This window comes from Cynocephalus volans, chromosome 2 (genome assembly GCF_027409185.1).
Source record: "Cynocephalus volans isolate mCynVol1 chromosome 2, mCynVol1.pri, whole genome shotgun sequence".
Classification (NCBI taxonomy): Eukaryota; Metazoa; Chordata; class Mammalia; order Dermoptera; family Cynocephalidae; genus Cynocephalus; species Cynocephalus volans.
Window position 1 is genome coordinate 165,749,993 of NC_084461.1, and position 19,532 is coordinate 165,769,524.

Consider the following 19,532-nt stretch of genomic DNA (forward strand, 5'->3'; position numbering starts at 1 on the left):
CTGCTGTGAATCCATCTGGTCCTGGGCTTTTCTTTGTTGGGAGCCTTCTGATAACAGCTTCAATCTCCTTTATTGTTATTGGTCTGTTCAAATTTTCTACGTCTTCACGGTTCAGTTTTGGGAGCTTGTGTGTGTCCAGAAATTTATCCATTTCCTCCAGATTTTCAAATTTGTTGGCGTATAGTTGTTTATAGTAGTCTCGAATGATTCCTTGTATTTCAGATGAATCGGTTGAAATATCGCCTTTTTCATTTCTAATTTTTGTTATTTGAGTCTTCTCTCTTCTTTTTTTTGTTAGCCATGCTAATGGTTTGTCAATTTTATTTATCTTTTCAAAAAACCAACTTTTTGATTCGTTGATCTTTTGAATTGTTTTTTGGTTTTCAATTTCATTCAGTTCTGCTCTGATCTTAATGATTTCTTTCCGTCTGCTAACTTTAGGTTTGGATTGTTCTTGTTTTTCTAGTTCTTTAAGGTGAAGTGTTAGGTTGTTCACTTGCCATCTTTCTATTCTTCTGAAGTGAGCGTTTAATGCAATAAATTTTGCCCTCAATACTGCTTTTGCAGTATCCCACAGGTTTTGGTATGATGTATCATTGTTTTCATTAGTTTCAATAAATTTTTTGATTTCCTGCTTGATTTCTTCTTGGACCCATATGTCATTAAGTAGAATGCTGTTTAATTTCCATGTGTTTGTATAGTTTCCAGAGTTTCGTTTGTTATTAATTTCTAGTTTTAATCCATTGTGGTCTGAGAAGATACATGGGATAATTCCAATTTTTTTGAATTTATTGAGACTTGATTTGTGACCTAATATGTGATCTATCCTGGAGAATGATCCATGTGCTGATGAGAAAAATGAATATTCTGAGGTTGTTGGGTGGAATGTTCTGTAGATATCTGCCAATTCCAATTGGTCTAGAGTCTTGTTTAGATCTTGTGTTTCTCTACTGATTCTTTGCCTAGATGATCTGTCTAATATTGACAGTGGGGTGTTCAGGTCCCCTGCTATTATGGTATTAGTGTCTATTTCCTTCTTTAGGTCTAATAGAGTTTGTTTTATAAATCTGGCTGCTCCAACATTGGGTGCATACATATTTATGATTGTTATGTCTTCTTGATGGATCAGTCCTTTTATCATTAAGTAGTGTCCCTCATTGTCTCTTTTTATGGTTTTTAGTTTAAAGTCTATTTTGTCAGATATAAGAATAGCTACTCCAGCTCGTTTTTCTTTTCTGTTTGCATGGTAAATCTTTTTCCATCCTTTCACTCTTAGTCTGTGTGAATCTTTATGGGTGAGGTGGGTCTCTTGTAGGCAGCATATAGTTGGGTCCTGCTTTTTGATCCAGTCAGCCAGTCTGTGTCTTTTGATTGGGGAATTTAAGCCTTTTACATTAAGAGTTGTTATTGAAAGGTGTTGATTTATTCCTAGCATTTTATTGGTTGTTTGGTTGTCTTAGGTGTCTTTTGTTCCTTGCTTTCTGATTTACTGTTTGTTTTCTGTGTTTGTTGGTTCCTTAGGTTGTAGATAGTGCTTTTGTTAGCTTGTTTTCTCTTCATGAATGCCATTTTTATTATACTAGCGGGTTTAGATTTTTCTTGGGTTTTTATGGCAGTGGTAGTTATTTTTCAGGAACCAAACCCAGTACTCCCTTGAGGATTTCTTGTAAGGGTGGTCGTGTGGTAGTGAACTCCCACAGTTTTTGTTTGTCTGAGAAATATATTATTTGCCCCTCATTTCGGAAGGATAGCCTTGCAGGGTAGAGTATTCTTGGCTGGCAATCTTTGTCTTTTAGTATTTTGAAAATATCATCCCATTCCTTTCTAGCTTTTAGGGTTTGTGATGAAAAGTCTGATGTTAACCTGATTGGGGCTCCCTTATAGGTGATTTGACGCTTCTCTCTTGCAGCTTTTAAGATTCTCTCTTTGTCTCTGAGTTTTGCCAATTTGACTATGACATGTCTTGGAGAAGGTCTTTTTGGGTTGAATACATTTGGAGATCATTGAGCTTCCTGGATCTGAAGATCTGTGATTTTTCCTATACCTGGGAAGTTTTCTGCCACTATTTTGTTGAATATGTTTTCAATGGAATCTCCATTTTCCTCCCCTTCTGGAATACCCATGGCTCGGATATTTGATCGCTTCTGGTTGTCTGATATCTCTCTCAGATTTTCTTCAATGTCCTTGATTCTTTTTTCTTTCTTTTTGTCTGCTTGTGTTATTTCAAACAGCCCATCTTCAAGTTCAGAGGTTCTCTCTTCAACTTCGACAAGCCTGCTGGTTAAACTCTCCGTTGTGTTTTTTATTTCGTTGAATAACTTCTTCAGTTCAGCAAGTTCTGCTACATTTTTTTTCAGGACATTGATTTCCTTGTACATTTCCTCTTTCAGATCCTGTATACTTTTCCTCATTTCATCATGATGTCTAGCTGAGTTTTCTTGTATCTCATTCAGTTTCCTTAGAATTATCACTCGAAATTCCTTATCAGTTATTTCAAGGGCTTCTTGTTCTATAGGATCTAGAGTTGAGATTTATTAACTTTTGGTGGTGTACTTTCTTGATTTTTTGTATTTCTGGTATCTTTTTTTTGGTGTTTATTCATTGTGGCAGGGGGTTTCACAGTCCACCGGTTTGAGACTAATGACTAACTAGGATGTTGCTGTGGTTGCCAATTTCGTATGGCTCCCTCCGTGACTGCTCAGTTGGCCTCTAGTGCCTTGTGTGTGTGGTTGCCTCGGGTCTTGGGCTTCTCCGGGGAGCCACCTTTCTGGTCAGCTTGGACTCTGCTGGGCTGGTGGATCACGTACCACAGGGTGTGTGATCTCTGTTGAGCTTTCACTTCCTGTGCAGGACTTCTCCCTGTTCCGTGTGCTCTGGCCCAGGCTGTTAGATCATGCAGTGGCGACCCCACCGGGTGTGTGGTTTCTGTCGAGTCTCCGCCTCCCTGGCCACACGTCTCCCCACTCTGTGCGCACTGTGCTGGGCTTGGGCGTGTCTTCTGCACCCCTCGTCTATCAGCTGGGCCTTCAAGACCCTGCTCAGCACCGCCTCGCCCAGGAAGTCTACCAGGTTTCTGCTAGGCACAGACGACCGGTCTCTCTGGGTGCCTTTGTAGCACTATGTAGATCTTTCTCGGGTCTTGTTCACCTTTGTATCCCCCCAGTATAAACCGAGTCTAGCGCCCACCTGCAGCCTGGTCTCCTGCAGGTTCAAGCGGACCTGGGAACTCTCCTACCACACTATTCCCAACCAGAAATTCGTTAGGCTTTTTTTTAAACTGGTGGCCGCAGAGATGTTATCTGCCTCCCAGTAACAGGGAGTTTACCTGGGGCCAGAGTCCAGGTTGTGGTGGAGTGACAGTCGGCCTGCCCGTACTTCCTTGCCCTCCCGACACTGGCCGGGGACGCCCCCCGCCACCAGCCCCGCCAGAGAACCGAGGAGGGAGTGGGAGCGGAGGCCGGTCTGCAGGCTCCGGAAAGCCCTGCGCCAGGCCAAGCAAGTGGGAGGGCTCAGTGATGGCCGAGCAGGGCGGAGCTGCCTGCACCTGGGAAAATGGAGGCAGCACCGGGGCGGTGAGTGGCTTGGTGGTGCAGGCGGGAGCCGCATGGGCATCCACCCCCTGAACAGAGCTGTGCCAGGGGTCACTCACAGTGCTGTGCCAGGTCGGGCGCTCGCTCTGTCTCTGGTTTGTTGCCTTCCCAGTTCTCGGCCGCTGCCGCCTCGGGCTGTTCAGTTGCGGCGCGGCTCGGGCGCTCCCAGGAATCTTCTTTAATGCCGGCCTGAAACCTCTAATCCTGAATAGGGCAGCTGGCCGCCTTCAGTGCGGCCCCAGCCTCTGGGGTCCTGTCTGCATCCACAGCAGCCCTGGCGCCGTGTTCCCTGTTTCGAGACTCGCTTTTGCAGCTAAGAAACAGTTCTTTTCCTGCTCCACACTTCAAAGCTGTTGCCTGTAAATGAGGCAGCCTTTCCTGCCGGGGGTAAAGTGGCGGTCACCCCCCACGACCGGCCAGCAGCAGCAGTCCTCCCTTAAGAGATGGCGAGAGGAAGGTCCACAAGTTTCCCAGCTGCCTGAGGCCCAGTGGCCACCTTTTCCACCTCAGCTACTCCGCGCCATCTGCTGCAGCCGCCGCCATCTTGAAAAACCCGAAAACACAAAGCTTTAAGTGGAGGCTTTCCCCATGACCTACAGCATGGCTGACATCTTCAGAAAGATTGTGAGAGAAAAAACCTTCCTAGTCTTTCGTCTTCCCAGTCCATCCCTGCTCCTCCCATGGTCCTAATGCAGCGTCAGTAGTTGTTTTTCTAGAAGCTCCTGAGATGCTGGGATTTGGCTGGCCACCCACATCAGTCAGGCAGGTCCAGGGTAGGCCAGCCCGCCACGTTTCCACGATCAAAGGACATCTCCGGTGTCTATTCCCCTTTTTCTGTTCATGGCACCCTGATTTCCATTTGGGAACCCACCCTTTTCACCTACTCTCGGTTCACATGGTTCTGGGTGGCTGCCCTCTGTGGGGTCCTGGGGTGGGTATGGGACTCAGGCCTAGGCTAGGAGAGTATCACTTCTGGGCACAGTGATTGGAGCAGCAAGGGCTGGGGGCTTCCTGGGTCATGAGAGCTGGACCACAGACATGTGCTGGAGTTGTCAGGAACAAAGCTCTCTCCTTCTGCTGGGACTGCAGATCTGGTAGGATGTAAACTAGAGGTAGTGGTGGTCACTATGGCCACCCCTAAGAAGCTCTTCTTGAAGGTGATGGCCATAGATGACTGTCCCTGTCGACATCTGTTCAGCACCTAGATTCAGCCATGCCTGAAGCCATCCTACCACCCCCATTTTTGGGATTTTTTTTTTTTTTTTTTTGGTTTTTTGGTTGTCATTGTTGTTTTGTGTATCTGTAAGACCCGTGCACCAAGCACAAATCCTACACGCCGGAGTGGCTCACCTCACAAAGACCACAAGACCAGGACCGTTGCAATCAGCAAGAGGAATGTTATTTTTCCAGCATGCTGGGGCGCTTTGCCTTTTGGAAAGCGGCCCCCAGTTTACAACACAAGCACTTTTTATACACGTTTTCCTGAACAGATCTTTATGACAGGATGAGTTGTTGGTTATCCATGGCGCCCTTGGATTTATGGGCAGACTCTAGCAGGCTGGTACCCTGGTAGATCTGTGGCGCCTTTAGATTTACAGGTGGGCTTTAGTAGGCTGGTACCCCCGATAATGGCGCTTCTTTCAATCGTATATCTTCCTTGGCGCCTGGCAAGGAGGCTTTTAGATAAGGAACCAGCCCATCCCTGGAACTGGGTGGGGGCCACCCCCTTCTTGAAATGTTTAGTGTACTTGGGCCCCCTGCTGCTTAATAGCCCCTTAGAAGCTGCTTTACATTTCAACAGCCCCTTAGAAGCTGCTTTACTTAAAATGCCTTTAGATATGTTTCCCCATTTTAGCAAGCGTTTGCAGAAGCAAATTGTGCAGGTTAAAGCTATACCAGCAAATTGTGCGGGTTAAAGCTATATTTCCATTACATATTGACAAACATCCCTTTTTGGCTCAAGCCAGTTTGTGTTGGGTAACTGTCCCTGGAATGGAAAGAATCTGGACTGATACAGGGACCCAAAGCCCACTCCCCAACCGGGTCTCCAGACTTTCGTTGTCAGCCTTGCATCCTGGCCCTTCGCTCTCACCAGGAGCCAGGCCGTCTGCTGGTGGCACGTTCTCACACACCCTCTAATAGAGTTTGGATGTGTTGTCCCACCAGAACTCATGTGGAAATCTGATCCCCAGTGTGACAGTTTGAGACACGGGGAGGGTCCCTCATGAATGGATTAATTCTCTTCCTAGGTGGGAGGATTAATGAGTGAGTTCTCGTTCTGTTAGTTTCCATGAGAGCTTGTTGTTTATAGGACCCTGGCACCCCTCTCTCTCTCTCTCTCTCGCTTCCTCTCGCCCTGTGATCTGCTTGTATCCACTGGCTGCCTGCCGCTTTCCACCATGAGTAGAAGCCTGAGGCCTGTGCCAGATGCAGCTGTCCCAGAATCGTGAGCCAAAAAAAATCTCTTTTCCTTATAAATTACCCAGTTTCAGGTGTTCTGTTATAGCAACACAAAACGGACTAAAACACCCTCCTTTGGTCAAAAAATAGCATCTGTTTTATTATCGGTAGAAAATAGCTCTGAACAATATGTAGGACAGAAGGCAGAGGCTTTCTGGCTCTGGGAGCCCTGAGGCCCGGGAGCTCTTTGGTTTATGTTGGGGAGGGATCCTCATTTCCTTGGTGTTCAAGGGCCTTCCTTCCAGCTGGGTCACGTTCTCGATCCAGAGCTTGTAGTTCTCCAGCAGGGTGTATATTCCTGGGGTGTCCTTCTGTCCACAGCTCCTTCCCCAGCTGACGATGCCCACCTGGTACCACTTCATGCCAGGCCCCGGGGTGCAGACGAACGCCCCCCCACTGTCACCCTGTGGGCAGAGAACACAGTTGAGTGGTGAGTCCCATCCTAACCTGTCTGTTCGAGGCAGGGCGCAGCTCACTCATGGATGGGAATTGGTAGGCCTCCCTTTTACTGTAGGCTGCCAAAGGAAGTCTCATAATGCCACCCATGCCACCCCATCCCGTCTCCACAGGAAGAGCACGCTCCAGTCATGCTGGCTCCGGGAGCTGCAGGGTCAGAGCAGAGTGCAGGGCCATGGATGGAACAGGACAGAGCAGCGGGAAGGAGGAGGGAGGCTGTGGGAGAAAAGTTGACTCCAGCTGCAGCAGAGAGATGTGGAACAGGGAGGCATGGTGAGCTGCGCAGGCAGAGGGAAGAGCAGAGACCAGTTTTGTGGGTCTTACCCAATCGAAGGCTCTGGAAAGGGCTGAAACAGGCAGGAAAGAGAAGGGGACAGGAGGAGTGTTGCCAGGGTTGTGAGCAGGGTGTCCTCGATGTTCTTCCAGAGGCGTGGGGAGAATGACACAAGTCTTTGGTGTGGGTGTTTGCTCAGGGCCAGTGAGCTGAGCTGTTTGGAATGTGTGGCTCTTCCAAAATGAAATCACATGGGGCTGTGACTCCCATGGTTGCCAATCATATAGGGAATGTGTCCAAGCCCTCACCGGGTACCACGTGCTCATGTGGCTTCCTCTCATCCATGTTAATGTAAGCAACATGAGGCTCAAGGAGAACAAAAGGCTTGCTGAAGGTTGTCTAGGAGCCCAGCCAGAGCTGAACCCAGGATTTCCTGCTGCCAAAGCCTGTCCCCCTGTCCACCTTTGCTATGCCACCCTCTCTCCAGAGAAGCCGAGCAGCTACAACCTTGCAAGTGGTCTTTCTCCAGTGAAGAGACGGTCTCCCTTTCTGTGATCCTAACACGGTGACTAGGGTGAACAGAGCATTATAACGAACTCTAAAGAGGAGGACAAGGATCCACATTTCCCGGCCATGCTGCACAAGGTGCAGTGTTAGCTCCTCGACTTTTTTTTCCCATCAACCCACCACCTCACATCTTTGCAAGGTGGGCATTTTGATTCCCATTTTGTAATTAGAAAATTGAGGGCCAGAAGAGGTTTGATCACTTGCATTGAACAAATCTTCATTGAGGAAAAACTAATTGTCAGGCATGTGGGACTCTGGACCCTATGGTCTATTGGGGGAGATGACAATGTAAGCAGATGGGATAACTGTATTTGATGGGACAGGGGAATATGAACAAGTTATAAAGGCAGTGCAGAGCAGAGGGTGGGTTCTGTTGAGGGAAAGTTTTGTCAGGAAAGACTTCAAGGCATTTACCTTGAAGGATGAATAGGAATTTGATGGGAAGAACATGAGAGGACCTCAAAAAGTTCATGGAAAATGGAACTAAAAGATAAAAATTTTAAAAAATAAATAACTTTATTTCTAAACATAAGCCCCATCAAGTTCAAGACAAGGCTTACTTTTGTAAGCCATTTTAGTCCATGCCTAAAGAACTGAAGTTACTGGTAACAATGTCAATGCAGTCTTTTTTGCATTATTAACTGAAGAAAAATGGGCGCCCTTTAAAGACTTTTTAAGATTAGGAAACAAGAAGTCAGAAGGAGCCAGATCAGGACTGGAAGGGGGATGCCTAATGATTACCCGTTGAAACCCTTACAAAATTGTCCTTGTTTGATGAGAGGAATGAGCAGGAGCATTGTCATGGGGGAAAAAGACTCTCTGGTGAAGCTTTCCTGGGCATTTTTCTACTGAAGCTTTGGCTAAGTTTCTCAAAACACTCTCATAATAAAAAGATGTTATTGTTCTTGGGCCCTTGGGAAAGTCAACAAGCAAAATACCTCGAGCATCCCAAAAAACTATTGCCAGGACCCTTACTCTTGACAGGTCCACTTCTGCTTTGACTGGACTCCTTCCACCTCTTGGTAGCCATGATTTTGATTGTGCTTTGTCTTCAGGATGGTATGGTAAAGCCATGTTTCATTTCCTGTTAAAATTCTTTGAAGAAATGCTTCAGGACCTCTTGTTTAAATTTCCATTGAAAGCTCTGCTCTTGTCTGAACCAATTGGGCACAACAGTCTTGATACCCATTGAACAGAAAGTTTCCTCAACTGTAATTTTCCGGTCAGAAGTGTGTCAGCTGAACCAGTTGAGATGTCTATGGTATTGATTATTGTTTCTCCTGTTAACCATTGGTCCTCTTCAATCGGAGCATGAACAAGATTGATTATCTTCACACAAATTGATGTGGAGGGTCTGCTGTTGTAGGCTTTATATTCCACATTGTCTTGTCCCTTCTTAAAACAAGTTATCCATCTGTAAACTGCTAGTTTGTTTGGGGCATTGCCCCCATAAACTTTTCCTAAAGCATCAGTGATTTCCACATTCTTCCACCCAACTTCACCATGAATGAGATGCTTGTTCTTGCTTCAATTTTAGCAGAACTCATGCTGCTCTGACATGGACTCTTTTCAAACTGACGTCTGAAATTTCTTGGTGCCTCCAACTTGATCCTGCTCAGACATGTTGTAACAAATTAGTATAAAATAATTTTGGTGCAAAAGAAATTTGCAATCCATCGATAGTTTTTTCATAACATGCATTTTTCATCAACTTTTTGAAGACCTCTCATATGTTGGAGGGGAGTCAAGGGATCAGTTAAGAGAAGGTAAAAAAAAAAAAAAAAAGGTGAGGGTCTGAACCAGGGCATGAGCAGGTTGAGACAGAGAGGGAGATGGATTGAAACCGAATGACCTGGCAACTGGCCACGGATGGACACTGGGTATGAACGGTGAGGACTAACTCCAAGGTCACAGGCTACAACTAACGAAGACAAAGTACTGGGAAGAGGATGAGTAAATTGTGCTCTGGTGGAGTGTGGTCTGACTGTGGAATGCATCACCAGAGAAACACATACTTCTTCACCATGAACCTGAAAGGGCTGGTGGTTGGGGCTCGAAGCTGCTCGAGGACAAAAACCAAAATCACCTTTTCTGGTACAAAACATTGCCTCTGACACGTGTCTGTTTTTTGTGGGTGAGTGTGTTCTTTTCTTTCTGCTGCTTCTGTTTTAAAGTCTTGGGACAAGAACCACATCAGTGGAATTTCCACTCAAATAGCTCCTTCCTTGAATGTTGTTTTTATAATTGTCTTCATTTTATGAAGGCATACGTGTTATACAAATCTTATTAAAATGTTGCCTTGATTATTTTTTTACATAACAGGGAGAGAACTATCCTTGGGCAAGTAACTGAACTCTTTAAAGCCTCAGTTTCTGCATCATTAAAATGGAGATAATACCAGCTACTTACTAAGATTGTTGGCAGACGAAATGAAAAGAATCTATAAATCACTTGGCACAGGGCCTGTGCAGTAAATGTTCCAGAAATGTATTAGTATTGTTATTTTATCTTTGTATGTTACAAACATTACTTGTACATTCAGGAAACAGAGGTTCCCTTCACAAACTACTGGGTCCCAGAGGGGCCACTGTAAAATAATGTCCTTTTATGGTTTTATGCCTTACATATTTTCTCTCTTGCTCTTGAAAATAAAGCAAGGACTGCCCCAAAGGAGGGTCGGGCCTCAGTCAGCAAGAAGCCAGTGCTGATGACACCTAAGAGGGGCTTTCTCCCAGGGGCCTGTCTGGTGAGAAACCGTGCTGACCACAAGAGCCTCCCATGCTCACCACTGTGCAATACATTATGACACGTAACTTCTCTCCTGCCCAGCTGCGGGGAGAAGCGAGCAACCTGGGTCCAGGCTTGGCCCCATCAGTACCTGACACTGGACTTTGGACAAATCACTTAAATTCTGAATCCCTGTTTTCTCATCTATTAAATGGGGAGTGTGAGTACAATATCACAACCATGATACTGACACGACTTGATATGGTAGGGACACAGAAGGATTCTGTCATCACAAGGATCCCTCGTGTTGCTTTTTCATAGACACAATCACTTCCCTCCCACCCCCAACCCCTCCTGCACCCCTGGCCTGTTCTCCATTTCAAGAACGTTGTGTAAATAGAATCGTGCAGTATGGGATTCTATTTGGGACTTGGCTTGTTTCCCATGACGTACGTTTCTAAGGTCCACATGTGTTGGTGCATGAACCCGTACCTCTCTCCTTTTATTGCTGAGGGGTGCTGCCTGGTGTGCACGGGCCACCGTCTATTTACCATAGCCATGTGTTGAAGCACATTTATTTCCAACTTTCAGCTACTATGAATAAAACTGTTATAAACATTCCTATACAGGTTCTTGCATGAACATAAGCCTTCAGTTCTCTAGGAAACAACAGCCCAACAGTGACATTTTCTGTGTTATATGGCAAGGGCACACTTATTTTTTTAAGAAACTGCCCAACTGTTTTCCACAGTGGTTGGACCATTTTAAATTCCCACTAGCAAGGTGTCAATGATCCGGTTTCTCTGCATCCTCGTCAGCATCTGATGTTATCAGTTTTTTATTTTACACATTCCGAGAATTGTAGAATGACATCTTTCACTGTGCATTTCCCTGATGGCTCCAAGTGCTGAGCCTCTTTTCACGTTCTCATTCGCCATCTGCAAAGCCTCTTCAGTGACAGGTCTGTTGGCCCATTTCCTAATTGGATTGCTTGTGGATCGTTTTGTTTTGTTACTGTTGAGGTTGAGAGTTCCTCACACATACTAGGTGCAACCTCTTGCTGGATGTGTTCCCCAGGCTGTAGCTCATCTTTTCATCTTGACAGGGTCTTTCACAGGGCAAAAGTTTATAATATCGTTGAAGTCCAGTTTACCAATTTTTCCTTTCAACAATTGTGTTTTTGGAGTCAACTCGAAGAGGTCCCAAAAGTTCTTCTGTGGTTTTTTCCATAAAAGTTTTTATAGTTGTACACTTAAGTACAAGGGTACTTCAAAACATTTATGGAAAGATTCATATGATGTTTTAATTCCATTTTCCATGAATGTTTTGAAGTATCCTTGTACATGATCCATTGTAAGTTAAATTTTAATTGTAATTTTTACTGTAGGAATTAATAGCTTTCAGTTTTAAAAAAAGATTCTTTACCAACATTTCTACTTTATTTTTCCTTATCCTATGTTTATCAATATAACTGAATCCATGTATATTAGTGCAACTCTCTATTCTAGCTGTGACATGTCCTAGACATTTTGGGTGTTATGTTACAAGACTCTGGTTCTCATTTAAGTATTTTGATGTAGCAGGACTCTTGCAAAACTGGAGTTGGGGAGGAGCACACCAACTCTATACGGCTGGCGTGGGTGCAAATCCAGGCTGTTCAGAAGGCTCCCACGGCACCCACGGTGCTGCTGCTGGTGGCGAAAGTCCAGGCTTCCCATTCAGCCTCCTCTGACACCACCCTGGTGTGCCGGGAGGTGGGGAAGCCAAGGCCGTCCGCTTGGTTGATGGAGAGGGTTTTTCCTGGGTATTTGCTACACTAGAATGTTTATTGTCAGAAAGTTTCTGTCTTGCTAGGTTGCCCGTTTCCCAGTCCTTTGGCAAAAGTGAGAAGGTTTCTCTTATTTATTTATTTTTTTTCTTTTGGAGGGGGTGTTATTATTACCTTTTGTCTGTAGCCATTGGCATTTCTGGGTTGCAGTCTTCTCCAGCATCCAGTCTGGGATATATAAGAGGCAAAAAGAAAACCCAGGGAACTCACTGCTGTGTCATTTCTTCAGTACTGGGGTCTCCAGCCACCCACCTCATTATGTCCTCCTTTCAGAGCCTTTTGTCTTCATGCTACAATGTCACGTCCGGTGCTTTGAGCTGGATTTAGTGGGAGGGATTGGGAGAAATATGCCTGCTTCATCTTGTCTGGAACCAGAAGTCCCAGTTCTGTTTTTTTGTTCTGTAATGTTTTAAATTGTCCAGAAAGTGAAGAAAACACAAGGTTCATGTGACATTTATTCCATCTCTCCTTGGGTCCACACAGTATTCCCCAAGGAAGTCCCCCAGACCTGGTACTGCGGGGTCCACTCCTTCTTACTGCAAGCACATCTCTCTTTTGTCCTCGCTGTCCCTAGCCCCTGTCCCAGCAACCCCCTCCCAAGGCCGAGACTCAGTCTACCAGGGAAAACTACCAATGTCGTCCCATTAAACAATTATAGATAATCCTTAGATAAATACCCTCCCCTTCCGCAGGCAGCCTCTCCATCACTGACTGCACAGAGTATTTAACATCTGCATTTGCGGTTTTCCACCAGTGGCCAACTCCACTGCCCAGCCTGGGGCGGGGGGGCAGACACTTCCTCAGCTTTCATCAGGGTGACTCCTCCCCAGACAGACGAGCATCTCTGAGCTTTAAAGACAAATCTCATCTTTTTCTTTAGAGCCAGAGGAAGCTAGTCTCTGGATTTGTTTCTATTTTTTTAGCCACACATCAAAATTATTTTCTTTTTAAATTTTTGTGTTCATTTTATTAAAGAGAAGCTAAGAGATCAGATTTTGGTTCAATGAAACCCACGTGCACCCGACTGCCTGTCCAAGAGACTGAGGGCTCCCAGGGTGAGAGGCCACACCTCGTACACGGCCCCAGGGCCTAGTGTGCTCAACCAAGTTGCTAAATTCACAAATTAAAATGACTTTTTGTATGGATCTCAATCTTTCTTGGCTTTTTCCATTTTAAGAATTTCCAGAAGTGGGAAAACCTTGGAGCTCTATCTACTTAACATACCAGAAGAAGATCAGAAGTATTTATGCAGGGTCACTGCTGATGGACTCCACAGCGTGCACTGATAGCCCAAGAGGGCTGTTCCCCTGAGGAGCAGCCAGAGGCCCTGCAGTCCCTGTCCCCATGCCCATGGCTGACGGCTTACATTTGCAGGGGAGAGGGTGAGTGCTGGAGGGCGAGGGGTCCCTGCTAGTTACCTGGCAGGCGTCGTAGCTTTCATTCTGGTACCCGGCACATAGCATATTTTTGGTAAGTCCTGCAAACACCTTCAGACATTCCTGCCAGTCTATGATGACCATCGGCACCTTCATCAGATCGGTCGTCATGGAGTTTTTCTCAGCTGCCCAGACAGAAAACACGTTACAAAAGCTACCAGGCAGCAGGTCCCTGTGCTGATGTTGCAACCGACTGTGCTCTGGACCCTGCGTGCCCCCCATCCACTGGCCATGGGCCACCTGCCCCCACATTCCCTGAGGTGCTCACACTCCACTCCCTCCAGGGGTCCCACTCCTGAAGCTCACCCACTTCCCACCCCAGCTTTTCCACACAAGTCCCACCACTGAAATTATTCCTCTCATCTGAAACCACACTTCCACCTCCAAGAAGACCTCCAGCTTGACTCCAACTAGCTCTATGGACTCAACTTCTCCTTGGAGCTGGTCTCGGCCATTCCTCTGGGTGCTCCTGCCTCTTCAATGTGTGTGCTGCTGCTACTTTTTATGACACACGCAGGACACTTCACTCACATGGGCCATGCAGGAAGGGTTTGCACCCCAGGGAAGAAGCTTTAGGTCCTCCAGCAAGGGCAGGTTGGCTGGGTCTTTAGAGGGGTTTGCAGAGGCCCTTTTGGGGCTGCCAGGTGCTAGGAATATGCCTGAACATCTCCCTGTCTCATTAACTCTGACCACACAGAGATTTCGTAATTCCTCGCCTTGCTGAGTATTTTTAATCTTGTATTCACCCATCTGCCTCCTCCTCCACTCCGAACTTCTTAGTGATGCCTTGAGCCCAGAACCAGTGTCCCTCCAGGTTCTCTCTGGCTCTAAGCTCCTGAAACGCCTCCAGCTTCCAGGCCCCAGCTCGCTGCAAACTGTCCCTGCGGATCCTGAGACGCAGCTGTGCTGCTCCCGTCCGCGCCCACCTGCTCACTTTTGGCTTTATTGGGCTTTCTTTGGGGACATTCCAGCGAGCTCTCATCACACCTTTCTGCCCCAGTACACCTTCTCCTATTTTGGCCAGATAACAAGGTAAGAACAAGTAACGACAGACTCGTGTCTAAGAAGGCAACCACACAGCACGGCCATCACATTCCCGGCCCAGGGCAGCGTCACGAATGCCTGCGGGAAGCAGGTGGGAGACGTCCATGCGTGAATCAAGGGAGACGTTTGAGGGTGAGGGGCAGGGGGCTCCTGGCTAACTGGAGAATCCGATTACACACACAGACAAGACCACTCAGGCTGACTCAATGAAACCACACCTAGGACTGGTGCAGACCTGGCGTCTCAGCGTGGAGAAGCTTCCCCAGCACCCAGAGGTGGCTGAAGTTGGGCCATCATGAGGCCCCTGTGTGCAGGGATCTGCTCAGCTCCACTCCTGCTCTCCTCCCCCCATCCCTCCCCTCAGGTTTGGTGGCTGTGCCCTGGCTGCTCTCGGGAGATGCTGAGGGGTCACGTACCAGCATTGGTCTGGCCCCACCCTGCCACCCAGCACTCGTGCCACTTGGTGGGCAGGGGCCGTGAGGGCAGGCAGATGGGCACCGTCAGGCCACTGAGCTTGACAGGCGAGGCCAGCAGCAGCAAAGCGATGTCGTTGTCCATGCTGGCTCTTTGGAAGTTCTTGTGGCTGACAATGCTGGTGACCTCTTTTACTTCCACGGACGAGCTGGTTAGGTCGTTGGCCCCCACCACGACGCTCAGATCTTTTGGACTGGTGGCATAGGACCGGGTGGGGAGGGGAGTCACTAAAGTGCACAGTACTTGCTGTGCCTGGAGAGACTACATCCCCTAGTGTCCTAGGGGCCTGCGCCGGGGGTTGTTGCTCAGATGAGAGAACTTGAAAAAGGTGGAGAGGGGGAAAAACAGCCAGTGCGGCAGACCCCAGCAGCACCCCTGCTCCCTCAGGATCCTGGAAGTGGCAACGAGATGCTCCTGTGAGCAGCCAAGGTAGAGCCCAGCTTTGGGCACTCAGAAGAGTCCACAGAAGACCACTTGGCACAGATCAAACTGGCCTCAGACAGGAAAGGTATGACATCTGCTTTATATCGATTTTTCTATCAGCAATTAGAGACCCAGGAACAGATTTTAATCTGGACCCACTACTGACTATGCAGAAAGGATCTTCAGGAATAAGTCAATATCCAGGACTCTCATCCAGGCAGAAGGGCCAGGAATGTTCCAATATCTAGTCCCTAGGTATCCCATGAGAACAGGTGCCATAGTTTTCTTGGTTAAGCCATGATGAAACTTTCCCCAGGTTTCTGATCAGCCCTTTAAAGGCAGCCTTCCTGTGTATCTTCAGACTTTCTCATGGTGGTATAACATAGCACACAGTGTGAGAGCCAGAATTCAGATCTCTCCTCTGTCTACTGGGCATGTACCTTGAGTGAGTTACCTCAGTTTACTGAACGTCAGCTTCCTGATCTATAAAGGCTATTCCTTATCTGTAGGGTTATTCCTTCTGCCTACCTCAGAGGGTCATGGTCTGACGAAGTGAGTTAATACAAGTAAAGTTTCTTAGCTGGGTGGCAGGTGCATGGTTAGTAATCAGTAAATGCTAGATGTCCCCCAATCTGCTGGAGCACAGAGAAAACCACGAGGAGCAGGGAGGTAGGGGTCAGGCGGCCCAGGAAACCGGATTTCCAGAATGGAAAGGATTTCCTCCCAGAAGGGCTTGACTGTCCTAGGAGAGGCAGATGGGCCAAGCCCTTTGGCTCCCCTGAGCCACTATGCTCCTGGAGAGGACAGTGCATGGCCTCGGGGAAGCTTGGTCATCAACCCTGGGTGACAGGCCTCAGATTGGCCACCTCTACAACTCCAGGGCTGGAAGGGAGGGGTGGGATGGGACAGCCTGGATCCCTGTCAGCAATTGGGTCTGGCTTGAGCGGGAAGGTGCTCGGGGTGGGCACTGCAGAGCGGCAGGGCGGGGCTCTCAGTACTTACGATAGGTTCTCGGAATAAAAGCAGTGAGCGGCGGTGAGGACCCACCATTTGCTGAGGACTGTGCCTCCACAGAAGTGCTCGTTTCCTGCCTGGATGCTCACCTGCCACGGAAACTCACCCACCTCTGCCTCCATCCCCCCTACGATTCTCGAGTGTCGAGTGGTTCCCTCGAAGACGGGTCTTTCGCCACACCCTGGAGGAATGGAAGAGAATGGAAGGGAGAAGGGACACCTAGTCGGCACCCACTTGGGCAGGTGCCATATTATTGTCCCCTTTCTAGAGATGAGACACTGAGCTTGGCCATGCGGCCCCCGGTGACATGGGTAAGCTGACGGGTGCTTTATTTTGGGTGTGCAGAGGTCAGGATGTGGTGGTAAGAGCCTAGAATTGTGATCTGAGCTTGTTTCTGCTCTCATCCCGGAGACATCGGAGGAAAATACTGTCCAAAGCCAACCCTGTGCGGTAGGCAGAATAATGCCCCCCAAAGGTGTCCAAGTTTTAGTGGGCCAAGTCTTGAAACCTGTGAATATTTTACCTTACAAGGCAAGAGGGGCTTTGGAGATGGAATTGAGGCTGCTAATCAGCTGACTTCAAAATGGAGATTATCCTGGATATTGAGTGGGCCCAGTGTCATCCCAAGGGTCTTAAGTGGTGAAGGGAGGTACGAGAGGAAAAATCAAAGGCGGCTCTGGCTAGGGAAGGAAGGCACAGAGAGACACAGCACGGCCAGCTTTGAAGATGGAGGCGGGGGGCCCAGAGCAGCCTCTGGGAGCTGGCAACGGCCCAGCAAAAGCCACAGAGCACGCACAGGAACACGGTCCTGCCGACACTGTGAACGTGGTCCTCAGAGACCCCTGTTGGATTTTTATTCTACAGAACTGTCAGATAAGAAATTTGTGCTGTTTAAACCACTAAGTTTGTGGAAATCTGTTACAGCAGCTCCACAAGACTCACACACATGGGAAACCACAAGGTTGGCACAGAAAGTTCCAGAACGTCTCAGAAAGCCCTGACTGTTGTAGCCTAGTCCATGCAGAGCAGCTCCTGACTGGAAGGCCGAGAGTCGAGGCTGCAGCGGCCTGTGCTGAGGAGCGAGGCCACCTTCTGGACAGAGGCCAGGCCCAGCTCCTCACCCCTGGAGGGGGAGGTGCTCGGTGACACCCACTGACCTAACGTCTGTCTTGTGTTCTGGAATGGCAGTGAGTTTGACTCCAAAGAGCCCCAGGCCCCCTCTGGTCTCTTTCTCGATGCTAATTGTCCAACCATCAGCTCAACAGAGGCTCGCAGGATGGTGCAGTGCGGGTTGGAGCGACCCACTGGTGGTCATTTTTGATTTAAGGAAATAAGTATATTGGAGTCAGTCAAAGGCCTTCGGTGGTCAGCAGTGCATAAAGCTCTCTGCAGGACTTTTGGATCTGCACTTTCCTGGATGTCTCATTTTATCTACCAGACACGCCCACACTCGCAGTGTGTCAACCAGACACGCCCACACTCGCCGTGTGTCAGGAACTGTCAGGAGCTCTTTGCGACGATGACCAGTTCACTCAGTCTTCACAGCCGCCCGCAAGGCAGGTGCAGCATTTCTATCCCCGTTCTACAGGCGGGACAACCGAGGCACAGCCTGGTGCAGGTCAGGCAGACGGCCCTACCACTTCCCTGCAGCGTGACTTTGGGCACATTCTCAACCTGGGTGAGACGCAGCACGTCTCACTCACACAATGGCTGAGAGCAGGACCCCATTGCGGTGACGCAGCCATTCAACATGGGGACAACTTGGCCCACAGCAGCTGCTGAGGAACCCAGCTCCCTCCAGCTTCGGCCACCCCTCGGAGAGAGAAATGACCCATCAGAGGGCTGCAAGGAGCTGGCTGCTGGGAGCAGAAGCATCCTTGAACTTGACCCTGTTGAGTCCGTCGGAAGCTCCTGCCACACTCTCTCTCAGTCTCTGAGTTGGAGGCTGCCCCTCACCTAATCCTGGGGACAGGTTTCCAGGCACTCTATGATTTCGTCGAGGATAAAGTCTCAGGATTCAAAACCCAAACTCAAGGTTAGAGAGGTCATACTTTGGGCTGGGGAGTAGCAGGGAGGAAAGAGAAGTGGTTTGGAGGAGGGAGGACGGGAAAACATCCAGCTCCTGTCCTGTCTCCTGCGAGCTGGCCTCCTGGTGGCTGTCAGCACCTGAGTGAGGTCACCATCCCGCTCTCTCCCTTTGCCCCAGTGCTCACCACTGACTGGACAGGGTGTGGGGGGGAGGGCGGCTGTCACCCCAGCCCTGCCTGAGACGGCTGTTCTGGCTACAGGAGAGGAGTCCACATACCAAGATCTACCACCTCGGCTGGCCACATGAGCAACAGTACTGCGAGCAGCAGCATGGCCTTGGCTGCACTGGGCATGGGAGGACGGAGGCCAGGCAAAGGGGAGTGACCCGGCCAGGCCGCCCTTCTCAGAGCTGGAGCTCGCTGGTGACGTCACAGTGGGCTGCGGGGTTGAGAACCCGGGCTGAGGTCACACAGAGTTCTAAGATGGTGGTGGCACAAAGGGACCTCATGCTTGAGGCCTTTCTTATCTGAGCTGCCCTGGAGGGCTCTCCCTGCTCGGGGCCCTTCAGACTGTTTTAGGCCCTGTGCCCCCTCCTCCACGGAGCCTGCTCGGTCGGGCTTCTCTGAGCATGTGGGTAAGGTCTGAGGGTGGAGCCACTGGGCCAGACCCTGGGGAAAGGGCAGGGGGTCCCAGAAGGCCTGGAGCCTCTCCCAACACCAGCGGCCGCGTGGCACAGTTGCCCAGGTGTGGGTCTCACAGGTCTCTCCTCATGCCCTGCCCTGCAGGTGACATTCCCTGCCCCTGCCACTTTCTGGGTTTATTCACACAGTCCCCAACTTCCTGCCGGCCCCTGCCCATTCCTAGAGATGAAGAAATTGGACCCCGATGGAAAGGCCCGGTGCACGGCCTCACCCGCCATCAGTGACTCAGGCACGGAACTGACTCGGCTGAGGGACTTGGAGCACCCCGGCTCTGCCGGCGGCCACTGGCCAGGCTGGGGTTGGAAGTGGATTCAGCTGCCGCCCGCTCACTCGGCCTTCTTGCCTGCGGCAAAGGGCGCTGTGCTCACGGGACGCCCAAACAACACGCACGGCGGGCAGGGCCCTTGTCCCCGCACACGGCGGGGGCTCCGGCTGCATTCCAGGGAGCAGCAGTTCCAGGCCATCCGCTCCTCCCCACCCAGTGTCCCCTCTGAGGGCTGAGCCACGCCC

General features: G+C 49.1%; 1 protein-coding gene across 1 annotated transcript; it reads right to left on the reverse strand.

Annotated features, from left to right (window-relative positions):
- Positions 1-6,124: 6,124 nt before the first annotated feature.
- On the reverse strand, positions 6,125-18,674 carry PRSS55 (serine protease 55). Its single transcript, XM_063087702.1, has 7 exons — positions 18,599-18,674; positions 18,440-18,512; positions 17,331-17,416; positions 16,282-16,474; positions 14,799-15,049; positions 13,321-13,463; positions 6,125-6,454 (listed from the first exon to the last, which is right to left on the reverse strand). Exons 1-7 carry the CDS (start codon positions 18,672-18,674, stop codon positions 6,152-6,154), a joined length of 1,125 nt encoding a protein of 374 aa, XP_062943772.1. The 3' UTR covers positions 6,125-6,151.
- Positions 18,675-19,532: the final 858 nt, after the last annotated feature.

Coding starts and splice junctions, on each gene's coding strand:
- PRSS55 (XM_063087702.1), bottom strand. CDS start 18,674: ATGCCCAGTGCAGCCAAGGCCATGCTGCTGCTCGCAGTACTGTTGCTC. Junction 18,513..18,598: donor AGCCGAGGTGGTAGATCTTG/GTATGTGGACTC, acceptor CACCCTGTCCAG/TCAGTGGTGAGCACTGGGGC. Junction 16,475..17,330: donor CCTCGACTCTCGGCCTTCCA/GTCAGGAGCTGC, acceptor CCATTCCTCCAG/GGTGTGGCGAAAGACCCGTC.